The sequence below is a fragment of the Augochlora pura genome, chromosome 10 (genome assembly GCF_028453695.1).
Source record: "Augochlora pura isolate Apur16 chromosome 10, APUR_v2.2.1, whole genome shotgun sequence".
Taxonomy (NCBI): Eukaryota; Metazoa; Arthropoda; class Insecta; order Hymenoptera; family Halictidae; genus Augochlora; species Augochlora pura.
Window position 1 is genome coordinate 11,806,118 of NC_135781.1, and position 27,322 is coordinate 11,833,439.

The following is a 27,322-nucleotide window of genomic DNA, read 5'->3' on the forward strand; positions in this document are numbered from 1 at the left end:
TAATGTTCTGTGCATCTACCAGATACACGTAAATGTCACGTTCTATTTACTAAATTGTTTATCGTGGCTGTTGTATTACCCTTTTTACATTCGCAATTTATCGGAATTCTGATCAGTAAATTATTACTTTCGCATTGTACGCCTCGTGCGGCAAGTACTATTTGTAATAACAAGAGACCATTTTAAAAGTTCAACTTAAATGAATGCTCGTCAAACTTTTATCACTACGTGGGGATCTGGATATTAGATCTGCGCGATTAAATAGCGTCAATGTACTTATACTAGTATGATAACATAGATATTTAATCTTTATACGTACCAGTAGCATTAGGTAGCTCGAATGATAATAGAATTGCGCCTTTTGATTAATCGGTGTACAAAATATTATAGCTAAACAAGCTTGACCTTTGTTTTCAAACAGCGGCAAAAATGATCAATCTTACGAATAATTATCGATATATTACGAGTTCTCGGCTGTCTATTAAAACTTTTAATGCTTCCTCAATGAACGTCGCCTGTATACAAACGTGAGGAAGTTCCTAGACAACTTGGCAAGAACAGCATATAATTGCAGTAAATCAACTCCGTAAGTGTAAGAACGACACACCATTCTGTCTTGGCTTCTTCCTAGCTGAACCTGACATCAAAGGTCTCAAAATGTTATATCACTTTGTAATAAAATGTAACATAAGAGTTCAATTATTAATTTCTGGTGTCTATTGGTATGCAATGTACAAAATTATTTTATAATTATCTGCTGTATAAGCTTTATACGGATTAACTTAATAATAATAAATATAAAAATAAATACTTCTTCGATGGCGTAAACAAGCTTGCGAATAACCATTAAGAGTTGTAATGTTATTATAATTACTGCAATTACTGCAACTTGCGAATTTCAGTTGACCAACATAATTCAAATGGTTATCTGAGCAGGTACATGATATCTAACAATGATCGAAAAGATTTCTACTTGCTAAGTGAGAACGGACAGAGAGATCAAGGAAATATTCGCAGAATGACTGGGAATGATCGAGAAAGGAAAAAGTGGTAAAAAATGATAGAATACATTGAGCTGGCAATAGATAGTTAAACGAGGTACTAGAGGATGTTAAGTGATAACTGAATACATTGCGTACAGCTGAAATGGTAGCTGGGATGAGTAAGCTATTTAAGAATGTTCGAAGATGAGAAAAAATGGGGAACGATGCAGAAAAATGTTTATGGATATGTGCAGAGACGTATGGATGATTGAAGAAAATCAGAAGAATCTCTCGTGGACGTCGATGTCCAACGAAATCGGTAATGAACAGAGATATGTAATTGGCAGAGGGAAAAATCTGGGGACTCCCGCGAGAAGGACTTCCCAGCTCGAAAGCCTGGTAGAGAATAACAATTTTCAGTTTCATTATTCTATCCTCCAAGACGGCGCGACTGATATATCTTTGTCCCTGATCTGATAGTAAAATAAGTTGTCCAACCGATTGCACTTGCAACTAACTCATAAATATACAGATTGCAGACCTTCATGCAAATTCTGATTTTTATACATCATTATATAAAGCTTAGAATTCAAGAAAAGTTCTGCTAAAAAATCGCCACTTGTAAAGATAAAATAAAAATGCTAATGACTCTTGTTAATCTACATGTGTCCTTGCATTTTAAAAAAATGCACACGCCATGAATGCATAAAGATTCGCGGTCTGCTCGTAAAGCAGATCAAATTAACTACTTCAGGGATACTGCCGCGTACGTGCACGTTTCGTTTTCTCAAAATTATGATTATTCTAAGTGTAAAAAAATGAGAATTAGTTGAAAAATTATTCACTACAGAATTCCTCAACCATACTGAAAAAACCTCATCGAATGAAATGAAATGGGTGATGGATAAAAAAGAAACAATTAAATAGATTGTTCCCTACTATAAAATTTCATCCCTGAAGAGGTTAATAATCCTGAATGTATTATTATAAATAGAACGTTTAAAAATAATCTTAACTCTCGTACAATACATTGCTATTAGTAAAATCGTTATGAGAGGGTGAAGAAATGAAACGACACCGGTTAATGATTATTAGACTATATTATTGGACGTATCCAACTATTCTTGACTAACAAATAATATTTATCGACGAACAACGAATCTCTATGAACTTACATTGTAATTTTGATTTTTCGAATTTTGATTTTTCGCTCTTCCCGCACTTTGTACCCTCGATCGTTAATCGCTAACAATCATCTCAAAAGAATACCAAACTCACTATGAACATTGACACATGAAGTTCGTTTTGTATGGCGAATGATCTGAATACATTTGAAACGTATCATTTCTTCCTCGATAGGAACATTATTTTTGGCGTACACGCGTAACACGTAAATCCGTACCAGTTTGCGCGGAAGAAAAGTTTGCTTCAAGATGGCGTCCGATCTATCTACATTTGTAAGAAGTTCGCGAAAGTGTCGCGTGACTTTGATCGTGTTCTCTTTCGCACAAACTAGACACGGCTCGACTCGATGCAAATTCTGTTTCTCGAACACTCGAGATCAATTGCGAGTGTTTCGTGGCGTTCGTACTCCCTTACGCAGTTACAATGCTTGATGGTTTTCTCATTGGAACCGATAAGTAATGAAAACAGGAACGTTACAAAGCAAGGTATAAATATTAGAACCTCTATCGCGTAGATACTTATAAATATACGTATTTAGATGAAAGCATTACATTAGGAACATTCGGTTTTTTGTAGTCTAACATTACGTGTACAGCTATCGTTACACTTAAAATTATGGATTTCTCTTTCTCTCTCTCTCTCGCTCTCTTTCTTGCTGTCTGTTACTCTCTTTCCATTACTCTCAGCCATTCTCTCTTTCTCTCGGTAAGAAACAATCGATACCTCTTTCTTCGGCATTCTGTTTTGTAACGTACAAATGCTATCCCCCGTGTCTCCGGAAGTCTAACCCGCTTCCGTCGATCATTAGAGAGCGTCGAGTGTCGTTTGCAAAAATAATTTCCCGTATCATCTGACCGTTGCAGAAAAATAATTTGGTACGGTGCGCGTTTAGTTATTTGTTCCTCTAACAACGCTGGCAACGAACGGTCGGCTCGAATATTCACCAGGCGTGCATAATTATCCTCCGTTTGTATATTAGGTATGTATCGGCAACCGATTATTATGTACACATACACACGCACAGACATGCATAGACACGCAATGTGATACACGCTCGCACACGTTGTTCTGCATACTTTTTTTGTAAATGTATATATGTACACATATACATACATTTATCTATCTGTATATGTATATATATATAAATAAATATATATATATATATATTTATATATTTAATAATTCGTCATCGAAACAGTGTTTACTTGTACTTCTGGTTCACCGAGTAGAATACATTCATTTTCAGTTACATTAGCCGCCCCGTACGTCCTTGTTATTCGCTAAAGTGTGAGATACCTAAGAGGACCCTGAATCGTGGTACTTAACGATCGAAATACTTGTCGCGGTTGGCCGTGTACCCTCGAGTCGCCTCCCTTCCCCCACCACTCTCACCATTTTTTTAACAACTAATTTTGATTTTCTCTCAATCCCTTACTCTAATGCGCACGTTACGTATTTCACGATATCCTCGAACGTATCGTCGCGTACTTATAGTATTGCTTAACTGCAAAAAGGGTTGGTGTACACAATTCGCAAGAATCACACACACACACACACACACATCCATACATACGCGCGCAAGCACACACGCAAATAGAACACGCGTATGTACACATACGTCCGTTGGTTGTGAAAACGAAACTGCCAAATTCGTATTACAAATGCGATCGATTAGCAGGATCGATATTGGTCGAGATCCAAACAAAAGGACACACCCCGTCTTGACTCGAACGTTCTGATCGGCCCGCGGCTGCGCGGCTCGTTAAAGCTTAAACTTAGGAACATACGTTCGTACAATATAGATTAATAGGAACTTAGGGTATCGTCGGTCTATCACGTGTACACACCGTTTCAATCAAACTCTGGGAGCGCGCGAATCGCCGATCGATCGTTATTTACAGCGGGTCCAGCGAACGACATCATTTTTCACGCGCCGGTAATCAATGTCTCGAACTTATAGGAAAATACGGATAACCAGCGGTATTGCGTCATTGCCAGTAAACGTACAATGCGATGCGTCCTCTCGGTATACGTCTTTGTGCGTTCAGAATTTCTCGTGACGGTTGCGTAACCTTTTTCAACCGAAGCTATTATTGTCAGACGGCTGCACGATGTTTTACGTAAGAGAAAAAAAATAAAATCAGCTATATTTCTCCGCAATATATCTACGGATATATATATATCTACATATATGTATGCGCGTAGATATACATGCACGCATATAATAAAGTGCGACAACTGTCCGCTTCCGAAGGTGCTGCTTCGATTATAAACGGACACCGAAATATGAAAGGTGTAAACGCAAAATTGCTACTAACGTTTCTATTTAGCTACGTTAATTAGGTGCCGCTCCAGTAAAAAGTACCCGGTTCAACTACGAGAACTAACTCGTTGAACAATTTGCTAACGCGTTTCTTAAAATAAACGATGCGTGCACACGACATATTCAGCTTCATAAGAGTGATATAACCAAAATGACGGATTTTGGATCCATTATTTTATAACTGTTGAGAGTGTACAGATCCTTATACGGATATCTATTTATTCATGGATATCTTGCAATAAGAATTGCTCAAGGCAAGATAAACTCGTCGATTTCAAAATATCTCGGGTAAAATACCAATTAGTTGAGAATTAGAATAAAATTAGAATAAAAAATTATTTATTGATGAACATTTTTATGAGGTGATAAGATTATCGTTTATGAAGGTGAAATGAAAATGAACGACACCAATGAGTGTCAATTGTATTAAAATAATGTAGTAGAAAATCAGGTAAACAAAACAAGAAGAGAAAGGCATATTTCAGAATTTGTAATAACATTGTGAAAACTCTAATCTTCATTCCAATAATTTCAGACTGAAGATTTGTAACACAAATGTTACATCGACACTTTATACACTGGAAATCGATTAACCTACACAAGGCGGCATTGACTGTGTCAATTTTGACCCATAATATATAAATCGTTATAGGAACTTGTAGTAGGAACATTGGAAAGGTTAATAGGTATGTAAGAAAAATTATTGAATAAAGCTCAGAATTGTTAAAACCGTCGTCAACAGTATAGTTGTGAACAAATGTTCTATCTTCTGGAAATTATTAAAATTATCAATTATTCTGCCATATTAAGAAGAAACTTAAAATTCTGTTTCTACAGGATAATTGCAAACGATATTATTGGTTTATATCATTGAGAATGTCTAGTTAGAGTACGACTGAAATTGTTATTCTCATTAAACAGTTAATTAAAAAGTTTTTAATTGCGAATTGTGAAATTGCAACAATTGTGGTATCATTCGCGGTAGGTGACGCGTTGAAACGGAAACACGGTTGCTTCAATTTCAAAATCAGATGTTCCATGTCCGCCGACATATGTTACAAGTCCACCTCGTAAAGGTTTCAAAATATTTTTGGAAACCCGCAGTATCGACAAGCGATGAAAGCTGTTGTATATCGAAAAAGTCGAAATCCCGATTGTCCTGAGCACAAAAGCCGGACGCATCGCCGAATCCACGTTTCCGAGTTTACGCGATTTTATTGCAGGAGGAATGAAAAGAGAAAACGGCGGTACTATCGAGCTAAAAATGGCACGTGTTGCGCGAAAGGGGTGCCCGCGAACCGTTCACCCTTCCGCTCGACATGGCCCATTCACAAAGCCTATGTTAATTCCTCGGATTTTTTTTCGGGATCGACCCTAATTTCACGATTTCCACGGGTTTTACAAACTTTTTTTTCTTCTCTTCATTCCCTCTGTCCCTTTCTCTCTCGCTATTAGCCGGTGTTTCTGGAACCGACGGCACACGCTCCCATCTGTCGTCGTGGTCGTTCGCCGACAGGTCGGCGAAAAGCAGCCGGGGGGAGAGGCGAGTCGGTTACAATGGAAAATCTAGGAGCGCGTGCTAAGCCAAGAGGGAGCACGACGGCCGAAGGGACGAAAATCTTATAAAAGATTTCCAAAATATTGTGTAAATCGGCTGGGGTGTGCGCCAGCTGAAAATTTGGGGTGAAATCCGTCGAAATGGACGTGTGCCGTGGCTCGCACCCGGCACGCTTCACGCGCCCCGCTAAACAAATAAAGGGTTGCGCGCCTTCTCCGCGCTACCCCCTTTTCAAAACTCTGGACGCAGCCGAACAATGCCAGTATTTTCACCCCGTTCGGCCAAGTTTTTCCCGAATCGCGGAATCCTTGGTGTGTTTCACCCCTTTTTGAAATCGGTCGACTAGAAAAAAGAAAAAAAACGAGGATTCGAGGGGGAAGAGAGAGAGAGAGAGAGAGAGAGAGAGAGAAACAGCAAGAAATGAAAAGAATGTGTGTACATGGGAGGAAATCGTGACACGTCTGTCGTGAGATCGTTGAAAGGATTCCACTGATTCGAACCATTTTATTTTCCGACCGGTTTTTCGCCACTGTTACCCGAATCCTTTTCACGCTTTTGTAAACTATTCCGCGATGATATTTCATTTCCGCATGACACGGTTTCGGGGATCGATCGGTCGCTCGATTCTCGCTTATCGCTGTACTTTTAAGAAATTAAAAAATTCCTTTTTGTTAGAATGAAAGCTGCTTCTGGCGGTGACTCGATCGCAATTTCGTTCGCCGTCGTATTCGATGTTTGTTGCGCGCTCGTTCCTGAACCGTGAAAACTGTTCAAACAGTTGGCACGCGGATCACGCGCATTTTTGACAGAAGCAGATGAATGAAGAACAATACCGTGAGGAGATGATAAGGAGATACGAATGTCGCTATGTTGTTTCCGACGTGTTAAAATGATTGAAAGAAGAAGCACATTCTCATCTAGCTTTTATTCCCGACAATGACGAAATGTCAATTGAGATAGTCATTATCGTGTGAAGAAGATCTGTCTAAATTATACGAGAGATTTAAGAATTCTGATAAGGCGTAGCTAGAAGACGAGATCTGTATGACTAATTCCACATTCGTCGTACTTATGTATTTAAAACGTAATTGATATCGATGATAGTAAATGCGGAGATTCGAAACGAAACAACGACGTTTAATTCCACCGTTTAATCCGGCAAGATAGTTCAAGGAACGCCCGAAGACAACAGACTCGAACCGTGAGAACTACTCCCAGCCCCGGTCGGGCTGGTATCTCGTAATGATCGTTATCTTTGGCAACGACGGCGTCGTTTATAAGATCGAACAATACCGCTTCACGAAATTCGCTACGTAGCGAAATATTTCGTCGACCCCTCGACCCGCCACGTGGATTCCTTTGATCGTCGAAGACGTTGGACGCGAGTGTGGTAGTTCGGCCGGCGGTGGTGAAATTATTACGAGGGGGGATGAAATTTCCAAGTTGCCGACCGATGGGGGAAAGGAAGCGTGGAAACGAGAGGAAACCGAGGGGGTGAGAAAGTACTGTGGAGCTTGGAGAAGGGAGAGGGAGAGAGAAAGAGAGAGAAAGAAAGAGAGAGAGAGAGACTTTGATAATTGCAATTCACTTCCTTGTTGGTGTATAAGCAGCAGTTGTGGTGGTTGATGAGTGGGATAACCGTCGGGGTGGGTCTTGACGAAAGTGGCGGGGTGCGTTCGGCTCAATACCTTTCTTAAATTTACCAGGACCTCGAAGACCGGACCGTCGACTGCCGCCATTGGTATCGTAAATAAATGACGGGTAGGGAAACAAACGGAATGGTCCCGATTATTCTATTCAGGTTCGGCGGGGGTGGGTGCGAAGCACGAGTGGACGGAGGAACAATATTACTTGGCTGTGTTCGAGACCATTCTTGCGACTCCACGCTCTGGCCGCCCTTAAAATTTTCGCATTGTTCCCGGCTAAATAAAACCCTCCGTGGAGAAAGCCGAGTGGTATTGAATTCGCGGCGAGAGAGACCGGCAACCTGAGGACTTACTTTAAAAAGGTCCTGGCTGCATTGTTGCGATTTCACAGTTCGAAGTATTAAATTTTATTTGCCAAACAGAAAGATCTCGCCGCGTTATTTATGATTTCGAACGGTGCGGCTGCCTTAGGGCGGTGCTCTCCTTCTGGCTCTAATTAATAACTGGAGGCGAACGATAATGAAAAATTGCTGCTTGTTTTATCTACGGGAAGGAATTACATTTCCCCCTCTGTGTGAGCATATATATATTTATATATATATATATATATGTGAGTATGTGTGTGTGTTATATTCTCCCTTTTTCGGAGCTCTTGGAAACCGCAAGAAGTTATTGATTTTTATACATATACGATTTTCGGTGTGTACGCTCGTCTGTGTATGTTTGCGTATGAGAGTAGGGGATGGCTGTGTGTCATTTACTCATTGGTGGTTGGTGGGACAGAGATGAGAACGGTTGCCTTCCGCCTTCCCTTTTCAAACCGAGTCGACTCCGGCCATCAGCCGAAAGGAAAACTCCGATATAGCGCAGGCGTTTCACGTCTTCGGGTCGCGCTCTCCCTCTCGCTGAAAATTGACCAACCCGCTTTTCCTTTCGTTTTCCCATAAAATATTATCCCTCGCTACGCTCACGACGTATCGTCCAGGAGCTGATACCCCCACCCCCTTCCTTGTCATCGCTGCTCCACCCCCTTTACCTTTTCCGTTATATTGTCTCTCTCTTTCTCTGTCTGTCTGTTTCTCTCTCCCTCTCTCTCTTTCTCCCTCTCACTTTCTTTTCCTCTTTATTTTATTCTCTTTTTTCTGGTACGTGTTTGCGCGGAATGGAAAAAAAAGTTTCGTTAACGAAACCGGATACGACGATATTTGACTTGCGCGCGTGCTCTTCTGCCGGGTAAAGTAACAAAGGTTCGGTACACGCGAGCAATTTGTCACAATTTAATTCATGACGCGGCGACCCTTGCGGTATGCTGGAAAACATTGTCGGAGCGGCACCCTTTAAAATACGAAACAATGAATTTGATCGATCTGACGGGAAGGCAGTCGAGTAAATTGAATTATACAAGTTGATATCGTGCAGCGGTAAACGGTGAAAATTTAATGGGTAACGTAAGAACGGGCTAGCGGTTAGAAACGGAAGGATTGAAAATCAAATAGAGCACGTAATGAAATCAAAGAAATAAAATGTTGTTTTATTTGTACAGACCCGGTCACACGTGCGTAAATCATAGGTAAATCGAAATCGAAATCGAAAATATACAAAATGATACAACGGAAACGTAATAGGATGAAAATCAAGAACGTCCTTACTTCGCAGTCTTATTATAAAAATATACGATCGATTTTGTATCAATAAATCATTAATGGTTAGTGGTCATTATGTATGTACGTATACATATACACTATGTACTATATGCACGTGTACGTATAGATATTCCTATGTGTATATATATATTTATATATACACACGCTCTCTCCGACTACATCGACGTGACTAGATCAGCGTTTTTGGGTTTGTAAATCGTTTCGAAAATGACTAGATCGGATCAAATGAAATTTCTCCTTGGCGCGCCGTGCGTCGAACAATTCGGTACGCACTTGGAAAAAACGTACACTCGTATAATAATAATAATGATAATAATAATAATAGTAATAATAATATAATACAGATTATGCGTATATAATACTTTCGACATTAGTGTGTGAAACACGCTCGATCTATGATACGCGTACTCATATGTATGTATATATATATGTCAATAATATATATATATAATATATGTATGTATCAATAATCAATATATTTCGTATTTCTTCTCTTTTCTTTTGATTTAAAGGGGTAAAATTTGATTTTGCGCTCAATTACGTTTAGTCAAGGCAACGCTAGTTTCGGGACGCTGTTGGTTCGCAATCAAATCATTCGCCGGGGTTCGCGATGTCGCCGTGATTTCCTGTGCCGGCGAAAACCCGCCAAAAAGTAGGGAGAAAAATATTGGGAAGGAAAATACAATCTTTAAAAAGGAAACCAATGCTCTGGAATCGATGAGATCCGATCGGGTCAACGATTCGCAGCCGGCAAGCGAGAAACCATGACGCTCCCTCGTTCCCCCGGCGTGTCTCGTTGCCCGATATACATTATCGACTGCGAGTCGTTACAATAATTAAAATCTACGACCCTCGTTGCCGCGCACGGGCCATTAAGTGCACAATACGCGTATTTCCATGGGATGCAATTAAGAGGGTGCCGATTTACATGGACGCACGCGTTTTGCATGTCACCCGTGCGTTCCGCCCGTGGGGTGAGAAAAATGGACAAAAGGGGGAGAGGGGCAGACCGGTAAGAGCTCTCCCTCGCCCCCCTCGGTTACCGATCGTTTCTCTTGGACTTTTTCGGAAAAATTCCGGCCAAGGTCGCGACCTCTCCTCTCTGACCTTCCCGCGAGGGGGCCAGATGCAGGACCGTTTGTCCAGATCCATCTCGGCTGCACCACAATGCCGCTAAAAATTCTATTTTCCCTACCCGAAATTCTCTCTCGCTCTCTCTCTCTCTCTCTCTCTCTCTCTTTCTCTTCGCTCTCACTCACTCACTCATTCTTCATCTCTCTCTATCTCTCCCTCCCTTTCGTTCGTTCTCCCTGTTACTCAACTTTTTCTTTGACCGGCTCTCTATCCTTATTTTTGGATCTCCCCACCTTCGCACCCCTCCACCGATTCTCTCTCTCTCTCTCTCTCTCTCTCTCTCTCTCAATGGATTCGTAATGGCCGATTCCTCCGACCCCCCAGAATTATGTTAATGCACGCGTGCGCGCATACACTAATTCCACCCGAATTTTCGCCGGAAAACCCGAGCGTGGCCTGTTAAATGACGCGGCGCTCGAATTTCAGCTGTCCCGGGGAAATTTTTATGGCCGCTGAGACAAAGGTCACCCGGCCCGACCCGCGCCCGTTTTTGCGTCCGACGCGTTACACGCGCGCAATAAATCGTGATCGGGCGGAACGAGCCCCGACTCGGCTGACCCGGTCGTTCACCGAATTTCCAAAAACGCAGCTGGACTCCGATCGCGCGACGATTATTCCTGCCGCGACCGAGATCCTCCGATTTCGTGTTCGGCACGCCCGAAATACGGCGAAAACGGATGAACGTGGAACGCCCCGGCGGCGTCCTCCTCGTGCAAATACGAGAAAGTTGTCGAAACGGGCCGCGTTATTATTTCATAATCCGAGGTCAACATCGCGTGGGCGTGCGTCGAGGGCGGAAACGTAACGCGCGCTTGTTTGTTCGTCGAAGGGACGAGCTCCCCACCGGTGCGAGGAACGCATTTTCGAGAGGCGAGCTCAGTTTCGAGCGGCTGCAACGCAGCTATCGGCCGGTCACTCAAAAACAGCTGTCTTTTCGAACACTTCGATCAACTGCCCCGCTGACCGTCAGCAGTGAAGCCGGGGAAAAATAGCTGAAAACTAGCTAACGAAAAAAAAAAAAACACGGCACAATGTAGCCCTTTTTTTTTACGTATCGTTGAACCGTTATGCGATCCCTCATTCGAATATTTCGTGACTCCTATATGATTTTGAAGTCGAACGACGGCGCAGCGCGTTATGGCATCAGCGTTACGCGATAATGATAATAGGAAAGGCGGCCATTACGAGATCGAGAGAGTCCCTCGTGTGTTTCTCTATAATTATATTTGCTTCTTCTTCTTCGCCGGTGGCAACGAAAATAGTATGCGTCGACAGGCTCGTGTCGGATGTGCGCCGGTGAAAAACTCGACTTTTTTTGATGGGCGACAATGGAAATTTTGATTCTCGGTTTCTTCAGCTGCAAGGCACGAGGTTGAAACAGCTTCTCGCAAAAAGGAACATCACGTTTCATTGTACAAACAACTAGACTATGCGAATCTTAAACTGTTTCGGTTATAGTTCGAGAGGTATGGTTGGCAACCACGAGTAGAGTAAAAAATGGGAACCGTACGGTTGAATATATTCGCGAGGATGGTCGATCGAGATCTTCCGATTGCGAAGAAATCGGGGCCGCGTTATTCGATACTCACGAAATGCTATATCGATAATATTTAAACGATTATTTTAATTCTATGCGATCCGTTGGCTGTGTATACGATTGTACTTTTTGTTGCGAGTTATACTGTGTCGACCCTGAGTTTTCATTGGCTCTCTCTCTCTCTTTCTCCCAATTTCTCTAGCATTCTCTCTCTCTTTCTCTCTCTCTCTCGCTCGCTCTTTCTCCCTGTACGTTGATATCTAAATATTGTAACCGTAGATTAAGTCTGCTGCTGGCGCACGACAGTAATTACTAGACTGCGGAACTTTACGCAGATTGGAATCGATTAAAATCTTTTGAAATTTATAACCCGTAGCGTTCGATACCAGTTCAACAGGGACCGATTTTATTTTTAATCTGGCTGCATCCATCAGCGGAGAGAATAGAATTTGCCGTAGAAATTTAAAAATATGCATAAAATACCGTCTCCGATGCAGAATAGCGAGAATCATTTCATTGGATTTCGAGTTTATCGAAGCCATTCGCGGAGGAATTAGAATTTGTTTTTTTTCCCAATTTCCTTTCCCTCGCGCGTAGAGGCGCGAATGCTCGTAGACTCCCGCAGTCCGGAAATTACAATTTTTCATCCCGTTTTGTCGTAAGGTTATTCTCTGTTCTTTCACCTTCTCTACTCCACGTTTACCGTACCTTACGTATATATTATAAACACCTCTTTAAATCTCCCCCTTCGTTCGCTCTTTCATTTCTACATGGTATATTGACTAGCACGATTGCGAAAATGAAGAGTGATCGCGTATATTCTATTTTGCTTCCATGCGTTTCCCTTTGTTCCGCCTGCGTACTCGTAATTTCTGGATTTGAGCAAAAGCAAAACTGGCGTTACGAAGCGAATTCAAACGAACGTTGGAGGTTCGTCGCGTTTAAAATAGGAACTTTCTCTATCGTCGTTGCACGTTATACCATCAACTATTTACAATATAACGTTCCGAACTAGAGCAGAATTAACAACGCGGTTTTCAAACGCGGGAACCCTTCTGTCGTACACCGACGTTGATCGGAGTGCGAACGGATCCAAGACGCTGCTATTGGCCGTCTATAAATACTATTGTATATATATATATATGTATATATCGATCATTCGATTAATCGTCGTTACGAAAGATCACGAAACAAGCAGGACAAACAGGCGCATGAATATGTAATAATAATAATAATAATGATAATAGTAATAATAATAGTAATAATAATAATAATAATGAAATCTTCTGAAAAGCACACATCTCAGAATGTTCGTCCACCACGCTGGAAACTGTTGTCTGGCGGACCGTTTCGTGTAAATAAATAAATAGTGAATATCAAAAACCATTTTTCGCGTCCGAGGTCACCGTACGCGCTGTTCTCGGTGCAGCAGGACTCGCGTACACTAAACAATGGATAAAATGTGACTCCGGCGGAGCCGCGTATATGAAAAATATATATAAACTTTCGCTAACTATTACCTTACACGTTAAATAGGAACAAATAACACGTGCTCAAATCGCAGACGCAGAAACGGGTCCAGGAAGTGCCGAAGGGGATCGGATCGATGATCTCAAGCGGGGCTCAAGGTGAAGGATGCGGTCAGCGCGTTGCTGATCCGCGATTTCACCGGCAAATAGACCAAGGCCGGTGCGAAACGTTTCTCGGAACCGGATTCGTCGCCGGTTTGCATAATCTCCTGTTCCTCGATTAAAAACGGCTGCATGATCGTTTTGTCCGGGTTCGAGTTCATGTCCTGAGGCATCGCGTAGCAGGCCGGCATCTTGTGCCTGTTCGCGACGTCCTTCAGCGTCCTGCTCAGCTCGGCCAGCACGCTATCCGTGGGATCGCCGATCGCCTTGTGATCTTTCCTCACGTGTTTCTTGATCCTGTTCAAATTGGTCGTCGCGTAACCGCACTGGGCGCACTTGTACACACCTTGCGGAGTCACCTGCACCGCCGTGTCCTCCTGTCGTTGGCTCCTGATCGAATCGGGGATCGTTTGATTGGCAGTGACTTGCGGACTGTTCCCGATGCGCTCGTCCTTTGTTTCCTGGTCGAACTTCTCCTTGACCTCGGCCAGCTTCTCCATGTCCAGGCCCAAGTTGGTGAGAATAGGCGGTTGAAAGTGAGACAGGAGCGCGGGGAACTGATGCGCCGTGAGAAGGTGTTGATGCAGCATCTCGGGCTGATGAAAGCCCTGCGAGCAGATCGGACACTGCAGCGACTTCTCGCCTTCGGTGCTCTCCTGGGCGTTCACGTGGGATCGCTCGTGCAGGAAAAGGAACGGCAACACGGTCGTCGTGAAATTGCAATAAGAGCAACGGTAGCTTTTCAGCTGCTGGTCCTCCGAGGATGATCCCAGCAAATTCGACAGCACTTGATTGCCCAGGCCGGTGTACTCTGCCGACTTGATCTGCTGCGGAATATCGAATCCATTTGGTATCTTCAAATTCGTGTTCTGCGCGTTCTTCGAGATATTTAATACACGGCTCCCGGATTTGGTAGCTTGGCATTGCTGTTCCATCTCGCGCCACTTGTCGATGCCCATCTTTCCGTGGTCGCCCATCAAATGAGCCTTCAGCCACTTTATGCTGCGAAACCTTCTGTTGCAAATTGGACAGACTTCGGTGAAGTGGGTAAAGTATCTGTGGCTGAGATCGCCGAGCTGTTCCGGCTTCAAGGCATCGTCCGTGTTCGCCTGGTCTTGGGCCTCTTGCTTCGTCGAGCTGGGCGTGTTCTCGTCCACGATCCCGTGAGTATTGTGTTTATGGACACGCAAGAAGTATTTGCTGCATAGCTCTTTGTTGCAGATGTTGCAGATTACTCCGCCGATCTGGGCTCCGTTCTCGATCTCGATGCCGTGCATCCTCTGCATGTGCGTCTTCATGAAATACTTGTTGCAGAGCTCCTTGTTGCAGATTTCGCAGTAGCTCGATGTCGGCGTCATCGACATCACTTTCTTTTCGGTCGGCGTCTGGCTGGTCGGTGTGGAATTGGTGACCGTTGCTGTGGTGGTGGGCGTGTGGGGAACGGAAGTCGAAATTGCCGGTTGATGGTCTTCGGCGATGTGCCTTCGGAGCGCGTCCTGATTCGGGTAGTCTTTGCCGCACAAGCTGCAGAAAGAGGAAACTGTGGTCATCGGTGATTTATCCTGCGGCGAGGAACCAGAGTCCTCGCTGATGGCGCCGTGCTCCGTCACCATGTGAACGTGCAAGGCAGCTCTGCTGTCGCACTCTTTGCCGCACACGGCGCAGCACATGCTCTTGCCGGACTTCAATCCGTTCAGCTGCAACAGCATAGTCTGCAACTTCTGAAGGTCTTCGGAGATGAAGTCGTTGCGCTGATCCTGCAGCTCCAGGTCGCTTTCCTGTTTCGGCGACTGCTGCTCCTCGCTCTCGTGCATTTTCCGACAATGAGCCTGGTACAAGCCGATCGTCTGAAACCGTATGTCGCAGGTCTTGCACTCGTAATCCTCCCCCGCGCGTTCATTCGACTCCGTGCTGCACGCGCTCTCCGCCACTATCAGGTTCAAAGGGCTGGTCTGCACTTGATGCCAGGTAGCCGCGGATCCCGGGTTGCTCGGAGACTTCTCGTTCTCTTGAACGACGATGCCGTGCCTTTTCATTTTATGTGTGCGCAGGAAATACTTATTGCAGTACTCTTTACAGCATATCTCGCAAAACGCTTCCGGATTTATGACCCCTAAACGACGCAACCGATCGGCGTTAAATCCGGCGTCCCTTGCCTGCTGAATCGATTGAGGCGATAGGTGTCTGGGCGCCGGCACGAACGACGCGTCCTCCTGCTCCATTCCGTACTCTTGTTTGAAAAGAGTCTCCATGCCACCGGGACTGTTCCTCGGGGTCTCTCTGTCCTCTTCGTTCTGCGAGAACACGATCTGAGCGTCTTGCGACTGGTCCGGCTGCTCGGTGTGCATCTTTTGCTTGTGCTTGCGCATCGAGTCCTCGTTCTTGAAGCGTTTCTGGCAAACGTCGCAGGCCACGCTGGGCGTGGGCGGGGTCACGGGTGGCTCCAGCTTGACCATGCTGTTGGGAAAGTTCCCTGGATACAGGCTTCCGGCGAGGTTGTTGTCCGCCGTGCTAGGCCCGGGAGAGTCGACGTAGATCCCGTGCTTGTTGGCTTTGTGCGTCTTGAGGAAATACTTGTTGCAGAACTCTTTATTGCACAGATCGCAGTACGCGTCCGGGTTGAAGATCCTCATCGGCGCTTGGCCCATCGGCGGGCGGACGATGTGGCTGGAATCGGTTAGCGGGAACGCGGGCAAGGGTAGATATTGTGTCAACGCGCCGGGGAACCCCGCTTGAAGGGCTTGCAAATGATTCGGTAACGCGGATAACTGGCTCACTGGACTCGGCCACAGCTCCTCGTTCTGCGGCTGCATCTGCGATTGCACGTGTTGCCCTGTCGCGCCTAGCCAATTGGTCGCAAAGCTCTTTACGCTGAGCAGGTTCACGGGGTTCTCGGATTGGTCCGGTTGCTGCGGCGGTTCCGCCTTGACCACGTTGCTCGGCGAGCCGGTTCGATTGGGACCGGCTAGCCGAACCGCGGTACCGTGCTCGTTGTCAATGTGCACGTGCAACGTAGCCTTGCTGTCGAAAAACTGACTACAATACTGGCAGCGGAACTCATTATTCAGGTTCTCGTCGCCGCGCGTCGACGACTGGCTTGGTATGGGTGACTGCGTCGACAGCTTACCTTCGCTGTCTTCGTCCTCCTCTTCGTCCTCGTTCGACTCCTCCTGCACGCCGGTCGCCTGCGTCGAGGAGAATCTTACGGGCGTCGTTTGTTTCCGCCTCTTCTTCGGCCCCGTCGAGTCGACGTCGAAGCGGAGACGTTTCCTGGCGTCGCCGCGCTCCCCGCAACTCGACCCGTCGCTGTCCAATTCCGTCAAGTCCGATATCGTCGTTTCATGCGCCATCGTTGAGGACATCGTCTGCTCTATACGACAAGCCCCCGGTCCGCTCCACGCTCTTAGATCTCGTCACCCTGTCGAGCACAAGAAGTTTGCAACGCGGTTATTATCTGCGAGTTGTGTTCGTCAAAATTTGGACGCGAAACTGGACTCGTATCGGTCGTGTTACCTTCGAATCATTGACAAATGTTTACGTCGGCTCTCCTTTCATTGACGAATGTTATCATCGTCACTTTGTGTATAAAAACCGTGCCGACAATATACTAGAACAGTCATGAAACGGTGAAACACATCGAAAAAGAAGAAGTGAAGGTGAAAGAAAGAAAGGCAGAATTTAAAAAATATTACAAAACCGTGAAAGTTACAAAGAAAATGAATTTCCTTGAAACATTAACAAATGATGTATTGTACGGATTTTCTCGTTTGAGGAATTGATACTGATAAATGACACTAACTCGCTGTTGAACTTTAAACTCCGAATCTTTGTTACCCTCTTCCTTTCTCTCACCGTCTCTTTCTCTCTAAGTTATGCCGAATGATTAATAACTTCCGTAGCATTTTCAAATTCAAACATTCTTTCCCTCTCTCTCTCCCACACATTTACACACGGCACGTGTATCGGCCTCGCGTCCTTCGCTCACGCATATCCACATGTACACCGTATGTTTGGTAACACGCGATTTCTATCTTCTAATGTTCGAGTAGTATCTTTATTATTTCATTTATAGCAAATGAAATAGTTAATATTTTCTTTTTTGCTAGTACAATTAATATAATATAGTTCATAACAATCAAGTGATTAATGTTAAACAACGCATATTTCGTATGTGCAAGGGTCAGCTTAAATTCCTTTACCTTCGTTAATATCGACGTTTGATGTATGATGATTAATAAAAATGTTGATTAATAAAGAGTACTGTCATAAATATATCATCATTGTCTCTACTTATAAATTCTTTGTACACGAAGGTGTCGATGATAACCTTTGTCGATAAAATGAGTACCGTTGTAAACATTTGTCGGTGCAAGAATTGTCGGTGATTTCAAGGTAACCCGCGTCGATCAGATTCTGGGATCGATCGTTCGTGTTTTCAGCGATCTCGATCGGCGCGGTATATTTCTTACGATCTTATGGATCGGACCGGATATAGTATCGTCTAACGAGCGAAAGAGAAGCATGTATACATAATATACAAGCATGATGTGTCAAGGCTCGTTTGGACACCCTACACGCGAATGGACATGGTCCGAAAAGGGAGGCGTTTGGGGAACGCGCTATATGAGTCATATGTACACCCAACGTTTGGGGCTGCACACGGAGAATAGCAGGAGTACGACTTTTGTAAGCTCTGTGATTACTAATTGAACTCGACAGACTCGAGCCCCGCTAAATAATCCCTGGGTCCGTTTCGAACCACTCGAATTTCGGATAACGTCGGTGCACGACAGAGAAAGTTGACGTGAACGCGAGATACGCGGTTGGAAGCCAAGTAAAAACGACCGATCGATTTCTTCTCGAACAAACTATAAAAATCGTTCGTTTCGTATTCTTACCAGCGTGTGATTTGACCCCGAGAAAAACGATTGTCTTCGGTTCAAGGGTCACCCGTTGGGCATCCTCCTTTCAGTGCTGTCCGACGAGCATCGACAAATGTAAAGAGATCAGCTCCGTAATAACACAATTTGGTGCGACGCGCGTTACTCTGCCGGTCATCTTCATCGCGTCCAAACACTGTCACTTCCTCGTCGAAAGCACAAACGGTCACACAGGTCGGTACGCGAACATTCTCAAGACGCCGACGCAGATTTTTCGAAAGGCGTCAGTGGCACGTGGCGAGGGTCGGCACACCGACACGAAGGGTGGCCGCCTTCGGGCGACGTTAGCCGAACGAGTACTCGAGAGAACCGAGAGCACGATAGAAATTTTACACGTCGACGGCACGATGGCTCGGCGTGTGCCGATTGGGAGGGTCGATCGGCAAAAAACGATCGGGAGGATCGATTGACGGGAGAGAGAATAAAAGGAACGACGAGGAGGAAGGTGGATTCTTGAGAGAGATTTAAGGACCGAGGCGAACAGCTGCAGGCGAGACGTCAACGGAATTTAAAGATCTTAAAAAGGTGCTAATCTACGGTCCTTCGTAGGCTTACGCCTCTCCTGGGCTCTCCCAGGTTACTGTTAGGTGCAGGAACGGTGCCCTGTGAAGGGCCTGTCACATCGTTTTCGTCCCTACCACGTTCAAACAGCTACCACACAAATATCCCCCACCACACAATAACGCAGCAGCGCTCGCAGCCATCCCCGATTAGATGATTTCTAAAATGTCGTGATCGATTCTCACGCGACCCCATGCATAAGGATGATTTGAATTTGAATAATTGACGAGGGAAATGCTAATTATATCTCTCTTTTGTATAGGTAAGCGCATCTCGGGAATGTTACGGTTTTTCATTCGATAAAAGTATATTCGTGAAACAACGAGTCGCGTAGTCCTCTATTTATTAATGGAAACAGATAATCGATCATTTTTTTTTTAACGCTACTCCTCTGCAGACTGTCAAAAAGTTCCGAGAATTTAGATTCCGCGGTTTTATCTCTAATCGGTTCCGCGTGACGTTGATGTTTTCGTGTTTCGTTGTTTATTGATTTCCATCAGAACGAGGCCAACAATTTTTAATTTCGCCCGACGATGATGCCGCAGTATTCTACTTTACGGATTGAAGGTTCGAACCCAGGCGGCGAGGGTTATTATTTGACATTTGAATGTCCTGCGTGTGTCTGCGTGTCCGTCTACGGAAATTGGATTACGGAGGGGTTGAAAACAGGAGCATTGAATCGGGATCAGCGAAGGAAGGGGGATAGATCCTGGTGATGCAAAACCCGCATTTCTGCGCAACGTTCTACAGATTTTCCAAAAATACGCGTAAATACGCCCGTATGGCTCGTCGAAGGGTCGTTGCGCGCGTGCGAGTGCGCGCGCGTTCGTATTGGGGAAAAGCATTTGCACCGTTTCTGTCCAAAATTGGATGAATGACAGCGAATGAACGGAAAGGGGAGAGGAGCGATGCGGAATGGGGAATTTCGTGTCTTTCACGAAAGGGTGTCGAGGAAAACATGTTGTTAGAGAGTAGAAAGCGTGAAGGATCGAGGTGTGGGGTTGAAAATAATCATCGAGCCTATGTTGAAGGGACGGAAGAGGTATTATTAACGATGCGCATACATTGCATATGCCTTTCCTCGGTTCCCTCGAATCGTTTCGCGGCCAGAAATTGCGTGGGCATGCCGCGTGCTGCACGGTAAACAACGTGCCGGCCTCGCCAATATAACGATGCTGCGACAACATATGTCGCGAATGCGCATATATTTGCAGCTGGCCCGGTTTTGGCCTGGTGGAAACGATGCCGCGATAAATTATGCGTTTCGGCGAGGATAGAACCGCGATTAATATTTGAATGCGAAGAAATCGATGTGATCCGAGCGAACAAAGCGGAACAAGCATATACCAATATTTCTCGGCGGGCACGTTCCCTACGACCGATGCGTTCTCCTCGAAGAAAGATGGGCAATTCGATCGGCAGAACGATTCCGCGGCAAAGCAAACGGAAAATTCGGGGCCGGTGAGATCGTCAGCGGGTGCTTATTGGGCTGAACGTCGGAGAAGAAAAAGCAGGCCGATAGCGGGCCGGAATGTCTGGAATCGATAAGAGTTAGCGAGTGGCGAATTATAGAAGTTCCGTGCGCGGGGCGTTCGATCATCCCCGTTCTCGAACTCTCGAAAGAAAAGCTCTCTCCCGCGAACTTTTTGCGCTCGTCCACCCCCGAGCGTGCGTGTGCCTGTTAGAGAAACGCCGGGGCCGTGCGTGGGTGTGCGCGCGGGTGCGTTTATATGTGATTTCAGTAGAGGCCTATTGATCGAGCGGCGAACTTCACTGGTCCGCACACGCGCATAAGTCTGCTCGTAAACAAGACAAATATCATCGCACCAGTCCTGAAAATCTATCCACCCACCCTCTTTTCTTTAAACGCCCGTGGCGATTTCATCCCGCTGTATCCGGTCACTCTTGCCGGCGATATTCGCGTTCATATCAAATCCTCTCGATTCGTAGACAAAACAGATCTCTCATGTTTGATTAGAGCTCGCTCTAGCAAATATTTTCGAAGCAATAGAATTAGAGGATGCGTCGCTTTCCGAGCGCAATTTCAAACCAATCGTACGATTGTATTTTAATTTCGTGGAAATATCTTCGGAGCTACACGATATTTGTCGATAAACTAGAATCGAGTGCTTCGATCAAAACTATTGCGTTTCGTGGAAACCGAAAGCTTTCATGGGATCGAAGTACACGTTATCCGGTTCGCGTTGTAATCGTACCGGGAATCGCGGTGCTATGGTAAAAGGTGTGATTCACATAAAGGTGGGGATCACGGAAAGTTGGATCTGCGCAATGCGTGTCGTCGGATGAACCACGTGGAGTATTCGCATGCAAAAGACGTCGCTGTGTATCGGACGGTCTTTTAGTCTTCTCTGAATGGGCGACGGTGTAGTGTCGTTTTGCAAATTCCCGAGCTGATAGTCGCCGCAACTTTTCCTCTCGTTTTTCATATTCACAGCGAGTACGATCAGGCTGTCGGACGTAACTAGAACCGCTAATCTGTTGCGGAAAAATATCGACGAAGTTGCCAAGGCCGGACGATTCCGGTCTCGTATAATTGCATACCGTACCGACACATTGATTCCTCTTTAAACGATTGAATCGCCGGATTCCACGGCATTCGACGGTCATAATTTGCCAACGATGGCTTCAAAGACAAATTAACAAGTGTGTTAGGTGCGTCAAGCGATAGCGAGAGCACGCTTTTTGGGGGACATTAATGACGTTTATCGTGCGCCACTTACCGTAATCAGTAGCTCGTCGCCCATGTGGAGCAGCCCGAAATATTCGCGATCGGCCGTTTCCTTCTCGTTATCCATTTGTTAATTATCGTGATACGATGATGAGTCGCGTTCATTGAGTGAGGCACGGGCTCGCGACTGATAAAGCCCACGATAACGACGATAACATCACTTTATTCACTGCGCACTGAAAGCCCAGAAAAACAATGGAAAACGTGTGTGCGGCGGAAGCTTTGACGTCTTCGTCAACGAAACCGAGACTCGGTTCGCCGAAACGTGTTGGGATTGAAAGAAACGAAAAAATAAACAAATAACAACAGCGCAAACAATTGCGAGGAACGTCTACGAGTTTCTCTACTTACTATTGTTTTGGCCATCATGCCACGATGGCGGCCATACTAGATATGAGAAAGTATCCCCCACATTGTCCACGGCCATCTACTAATTCCCCCATACACCCCCGCGCTGAATTCAACCCCCCCCATCCCCGCTACTGCCACCATACCCTCGCTCCTAGTCCCCCCCAGCGAACTCACCCCTTACTCCTTGTTACCCTCTTTCAAAGTCAGGGACGACGTCTTGCTAGGTTCCGTCGGCTCCTTGCGTCCTCTTCGGAACGAAATTCCTGAATTTCGCAAAACGTTAACATTTTGCGAAACGACGAGTTCAACGTTCGGCCGTATTTATGCCACCGTTTAGGACGTCCAGGATGCTTCCTATAATTCCCGCGATATTGATCGTCAGCCTGGACTTTCCGTTCGACGACGATGGAAGGACATCGGGACTGCTTTAAGCCGCTGATCTGTACAAACAAATTCGACAACGATCAGCAGCAACAAGGCAGAAAAAGTTTGACCCGAAAGCGAGTGGTCGTAGGGTGTCCGCAGCAAGACATCCGTCACTGCGAGAAGGCGCTTCCTCCTCTCTCCGGGTTACGCACCTGCACACACGTGCGTTAAAAAAGACGCTTGCCCAACACTTACACACGCGTACACCGGTCCGTCTACGCTCACGATTCGGCACGAGCAGACCTCTACCCTAGTTCACAGTCATTCCTACGGCCCTATCGTAGGCTCGGCGAGGGTGAAAGGTTCGGGAGGAAAGGAAGCCGAAAGAAAAGACGGGGAACGAAGTCGAAACGGAAAGAGAAAGTGAAGAAAAGTGGGGGGAGGGGGAAGGGGGGGCGGCTGGATGGGGGGACGGCGCGAGCTCGGGGTGGCATTTTTACTGGTCACTCGGAATTCGGTTCTCCCACCACCGCGGAATCAGATGACTCTCCCCACGTGCCCCTCTACGCCCCTGGCCGCCGACCACCTCACCCCGAGGTTTCCGTCTGCCCTGACCCCGTGTCACCCCACTTCAGCCTCTAGCCCGGCAACTACCCTCACGCAGCAAATTAGTTTAGCCTCACGGACAAGACCGGACTGGTGCAAGCCTCCTCTCAGGAGTTTCCTTCCATTCCACGAGAAATGACGCGCAGAATCTTGCGAGATACACTCGCACCTAGACCAATCAGATATCTTTTTTTTTTTTTTCGAAAAGTACTCGGGGGAGTTTGCGCGATGACTGGCCGAAGGCTGTTCGACTCTCGCGCTCGCGTTCTGATACTTTACGATCCGGTTTCCCCCCTTCGAGCAACTAGCGAACAGGCTCCTTTTCCCTTAACGACAATATTTTGCGAACGTTTATCACTGCAAATATTTTAGCGGAATTAACGGTCGGCATATCTATGGCGTTCGTTGAACTCGTTTCGGATCGGTCGTCAAAATGAAATTCAACAAGTGCCTGATTTACGAGACAGCCGTCGCTCCTCCGTGAGCGAGTATAAATAATTAACGGTTGCAGGCAGATTCAACGATACACGGTCGTCCCGCGTTTGATTGTATACGGCAGCTCTTTCGTTTCGAATGAAATTGCTTTGTCAGCTCCGATTCGCCTTCCGGCCTGCTAGCTGACACTTTGCCTGCAATTTAATCGCGCGCCGCCATGCCCATAATGCTATGTTGCGTGTCGCTCGTTGCACCCGTTGCGTCCCGCACCTGTTTCGCGAAATGCTTTTATTCGTACGTTGATAAAAAAAAAATATCGACATGATCGTGTATAATTCAAAAAATAAATTAGACCGACTGGCCAGAAACGTACCAGCGAACGTAGGGGCGTTCCGCTCTGCGGTCGCACACTTGTCACGCGATTCTATGCGGTATTGATAATGATAATGAAGTCGGTTCGATTCGCATTGGCTGTTCAAAATTAATGATATTACCGGAGAAACTCTGCGAGTCGTAGGCCAATAATTTCGAATTGCATGGCGCATTTCAATTGGCGGGCCGCGTCTGCCTAGACACCGGTGCTCGTTTTCCCAACTGTCGTTGTTGTCCCGTTACCTAGGGTACCAGCACGCGGCTGCATTCGATGATCTCCCGATGATGAATACCAAGTTTCAGCGTTCCTGACCGGACCGGATCTCACGCTATCTTATGCTTGCACAATTATTTCGCTGCTGTTGGTTTAACAAGCGTGAATGGACTTTTTATTTGCCCTTGCCATTCTGAGAATATTTTCATGTTATCAGCGGATTGCGAATTTTTATGCAACATCAACAGTCCTTTCGATTAGTTGTAAGATTCAGATAAGTAGAAACATTTTCTTATTTATTTCATCTATTATTTTAAATAGTAGTCTTTTCTTAGCTATGATATTTTTATCTTACATGACTTAGCGCATTTTATGTATGTCAAACTGAACATCTGATAATGTCAGAATTATTTTAAAATGTGACGTAACAATTTTTAGCGATAAACAGAAGTTAATACGTCAATATTCTTAAATTGTTATGATTTTTACAATATTCAAAATTGCAACACATTTTTTTTTATGAATGCAGAATGTTTGTAATTAGTAAGTCAAATATCGACGTACTATTTTCTATTGATTATGATTATTAACTCTCCGATTACTGAAGCGCGGCCTCCTGCGCCGGAGTCATTTCTGACCAACACTGACATTCTACTAATACATATTTACGGTTCGCCCCACTCTTGCTAGCCGTGACTCCGGCGCAGAAGACGCAAGTTTAAGGGCGGTATAAAATTTATTTTCATCGTCTGTTCCTTACAATTGAAACAATTTTTATTTTGCAGTGATCATTGAGATCGATACATAAATGACTTAATGCACCACAATCTATTATTCATGTTCTAAAAATAATTTGATATTGATAATAAAGTTCAGTTTTACGTAATTCTGTCACTAATATTGCTCCACTATCAAATGTATTTTGAATATATTAATTTCTTTGTAAGTTCTTTTTACGCCAGTCTTAAAAACTATGCAATGTAAAATACAGCAGAAACGAACATTTTTTTATGGACACTTTCATTTGAATCTAAACCAGGTATTGGATTAACATTTTGGTGATTCTTAAAACAGGAACGCTGTATATCAGTGGTCCTTATACTAATCTTGAACACACTTTGAGCCGATAGATTACAATGATAATAAAGAACGTGTAGGAAATGTTTGGTTCATTCAATCTGATGTACTTTTCGATAATTGTTATCGTATCAAAAATATTCATGTTGTTTTTCTTTAAAGAGGGAAAAGTAGAACTTAAAAATAGCATAAAACGATAAACATTTAGTTGCACGACGCGAATGCGATTAAAATATAATTGACAGAGCCTGATAAAAATTATGCTTCTAATGTGCCAACTTTAAGACGATACCAATCGTCGCTATCATAAATACGGTAACTCGTAAAGTAGGTAATCTACGAACGTCACCGCTTACACAGTTGAACACGTTCCGCCGCGTCGACTATAGCGTCGACTATACCGATAGTTTCGGATCTATCGTCGAATTATTATTTCAGGAAAACTGGCCAGCGAGAAACCCAAAAGAAGGCTTTTGTGTGATTGCTTGCGGTGGAAATGAACAGGCGTATGCATTACTCGAGCACGCGCCCGATTGTATCGCGGTCAGCATCCCCTTTGCACATTTTTTTTTTTTCGTTCGTCCCTCTTGAATAATCGAATCACCGTGAAAGTAGAAAAAATGGAAAAACGCGTGGACGAGTAGCCGTGTCGCAGGAGAGCGCGTCACATGGACGGTCTACGAATCCGACGATTCAATAGCGATTCTCGTTCACGATTTTATTTTTTGCCGCGAAGAGTACCGGGCGCAATGAAGTCGAACGAGCCGGCGCAAAGATACACGGCATTCAGTTTACAACGACTGATGGATCACCACGTGTAATTTAGCTTGATTGAGTTAACGTACCTGGATCCCGGCAGGTGCTAATTAAACTTTCATTCCGTGCCCGGGACGTTGCACGGTAATTACAGTCCGCTCTCGTAGTAATTCCTGTTTCGTTACGCTCCGGTCAAACAATGAAACAAATTCTAAGAAGAATAGCGAACATTAATACCGTTTTCTTGAGAAACTCCAGCCGGACAATTGCTCGGGGATTGTATATTTACGAAAAGCGTCGTTGCTATCGTTTACACGTGTTTTCTACGTATTTCGCGATCCGCGTTTCATAGTTTGATTTTCTGACCGACGCGCGCGTTGCGCTTTGATTGGCAGATGTCGGGAAACGGACAGCCGTAAAGAAGGAAAAGGAAACAGCGGAATAAAAAATTCGCTTCTTTTTGGTACAGACGTAATAAAAGGCAAACGATCGGCATCGTGAAATATAATCACCAAAGCGTCCCGGATCAATTCGGCATTATTAGCTCGAACCAAAAGAGGGTCGTCTATTACTGGACAGCTGGACAATAGTAGCCCTATATGCGATTTTTTATCCGTCCACCTTTTCTCTTCCTTTCTCTCTCTCTCCCTCTCTCTCTTCCACTTTCTATCCTCCTTTCTCTACGTCTATTGAGTGATTCTATATTTTAGATCATTAGAATTTGTTAAACAATGTTCCAATTTTACCCATGGTTTTGAATGTTCAGAGTATATCGTTTAAATGTATTGTAAAATGGTATAGAAGTTTGACCATAAATTAAACATCTTTTAAGTCTGTACACTGTAACCACGAGTTAGATTTTTAATGAAAATTTCATACGCAATTTACTATACTAAATACGAATGTTATTTACTTCTCCTGAATCGAAACAAAATTTGATTCTTCTGTTATCAAAGTTTAGGAATAAATGTAAAAGAGACGAGCTAGACGATGCAGTTGTGAAAAAAATTGTAGTGCAATCACCGCATGTAGTGGTTTATCATTGTTACGTCTCACTGCACATAGTGAACAAAGCGTAGTTCGGGACTACCTAGTCGGGTTTTATGACGGTGGGCCATGTGCTTGGGACTTTTGGCTACGGCGTGGGCCTGTCACCCGTATTTTCAAAGTTTCTCACCGAACCGTCCCAAGGCGCATGGTACGCCAATTAAGAATATTGCAAACAGATGTTGGC

The 27,322-nt window shown here is 44.8% G+C and overlaps 1 protein-coding gene across 1 annotated transcript; it reads right to left on the bottom strand.

The window, feature by feature from the left end:
• Positions 1-13,642: 13,642 nt before the first annotated feature.
• On the bottom strand, positions 13,643-17,023 carry LOC144476319 (uncharacterized). The gene has a single exon (XM_078193076.1). The coding sequence runs from the start codon at positions 17,021-17,023 to the stop codon at positions 13,643-13,645; it is 3,381 nt and encodes a 1,126-aa protein (XP_078049202.1).
• Positions 17,024-27,322: the final 10,299 nt, after the last annotated feature.

Bases quoted from the DNA above. Each gene is read 5' to 3' on its own strand.
- LOC144476319 (XM_078193076.1), bottom strand. From the start codon at position 17,023: ATGTCCTCAACGATGGCGCATGAAACGACGATATCGGACTTGACGGAA.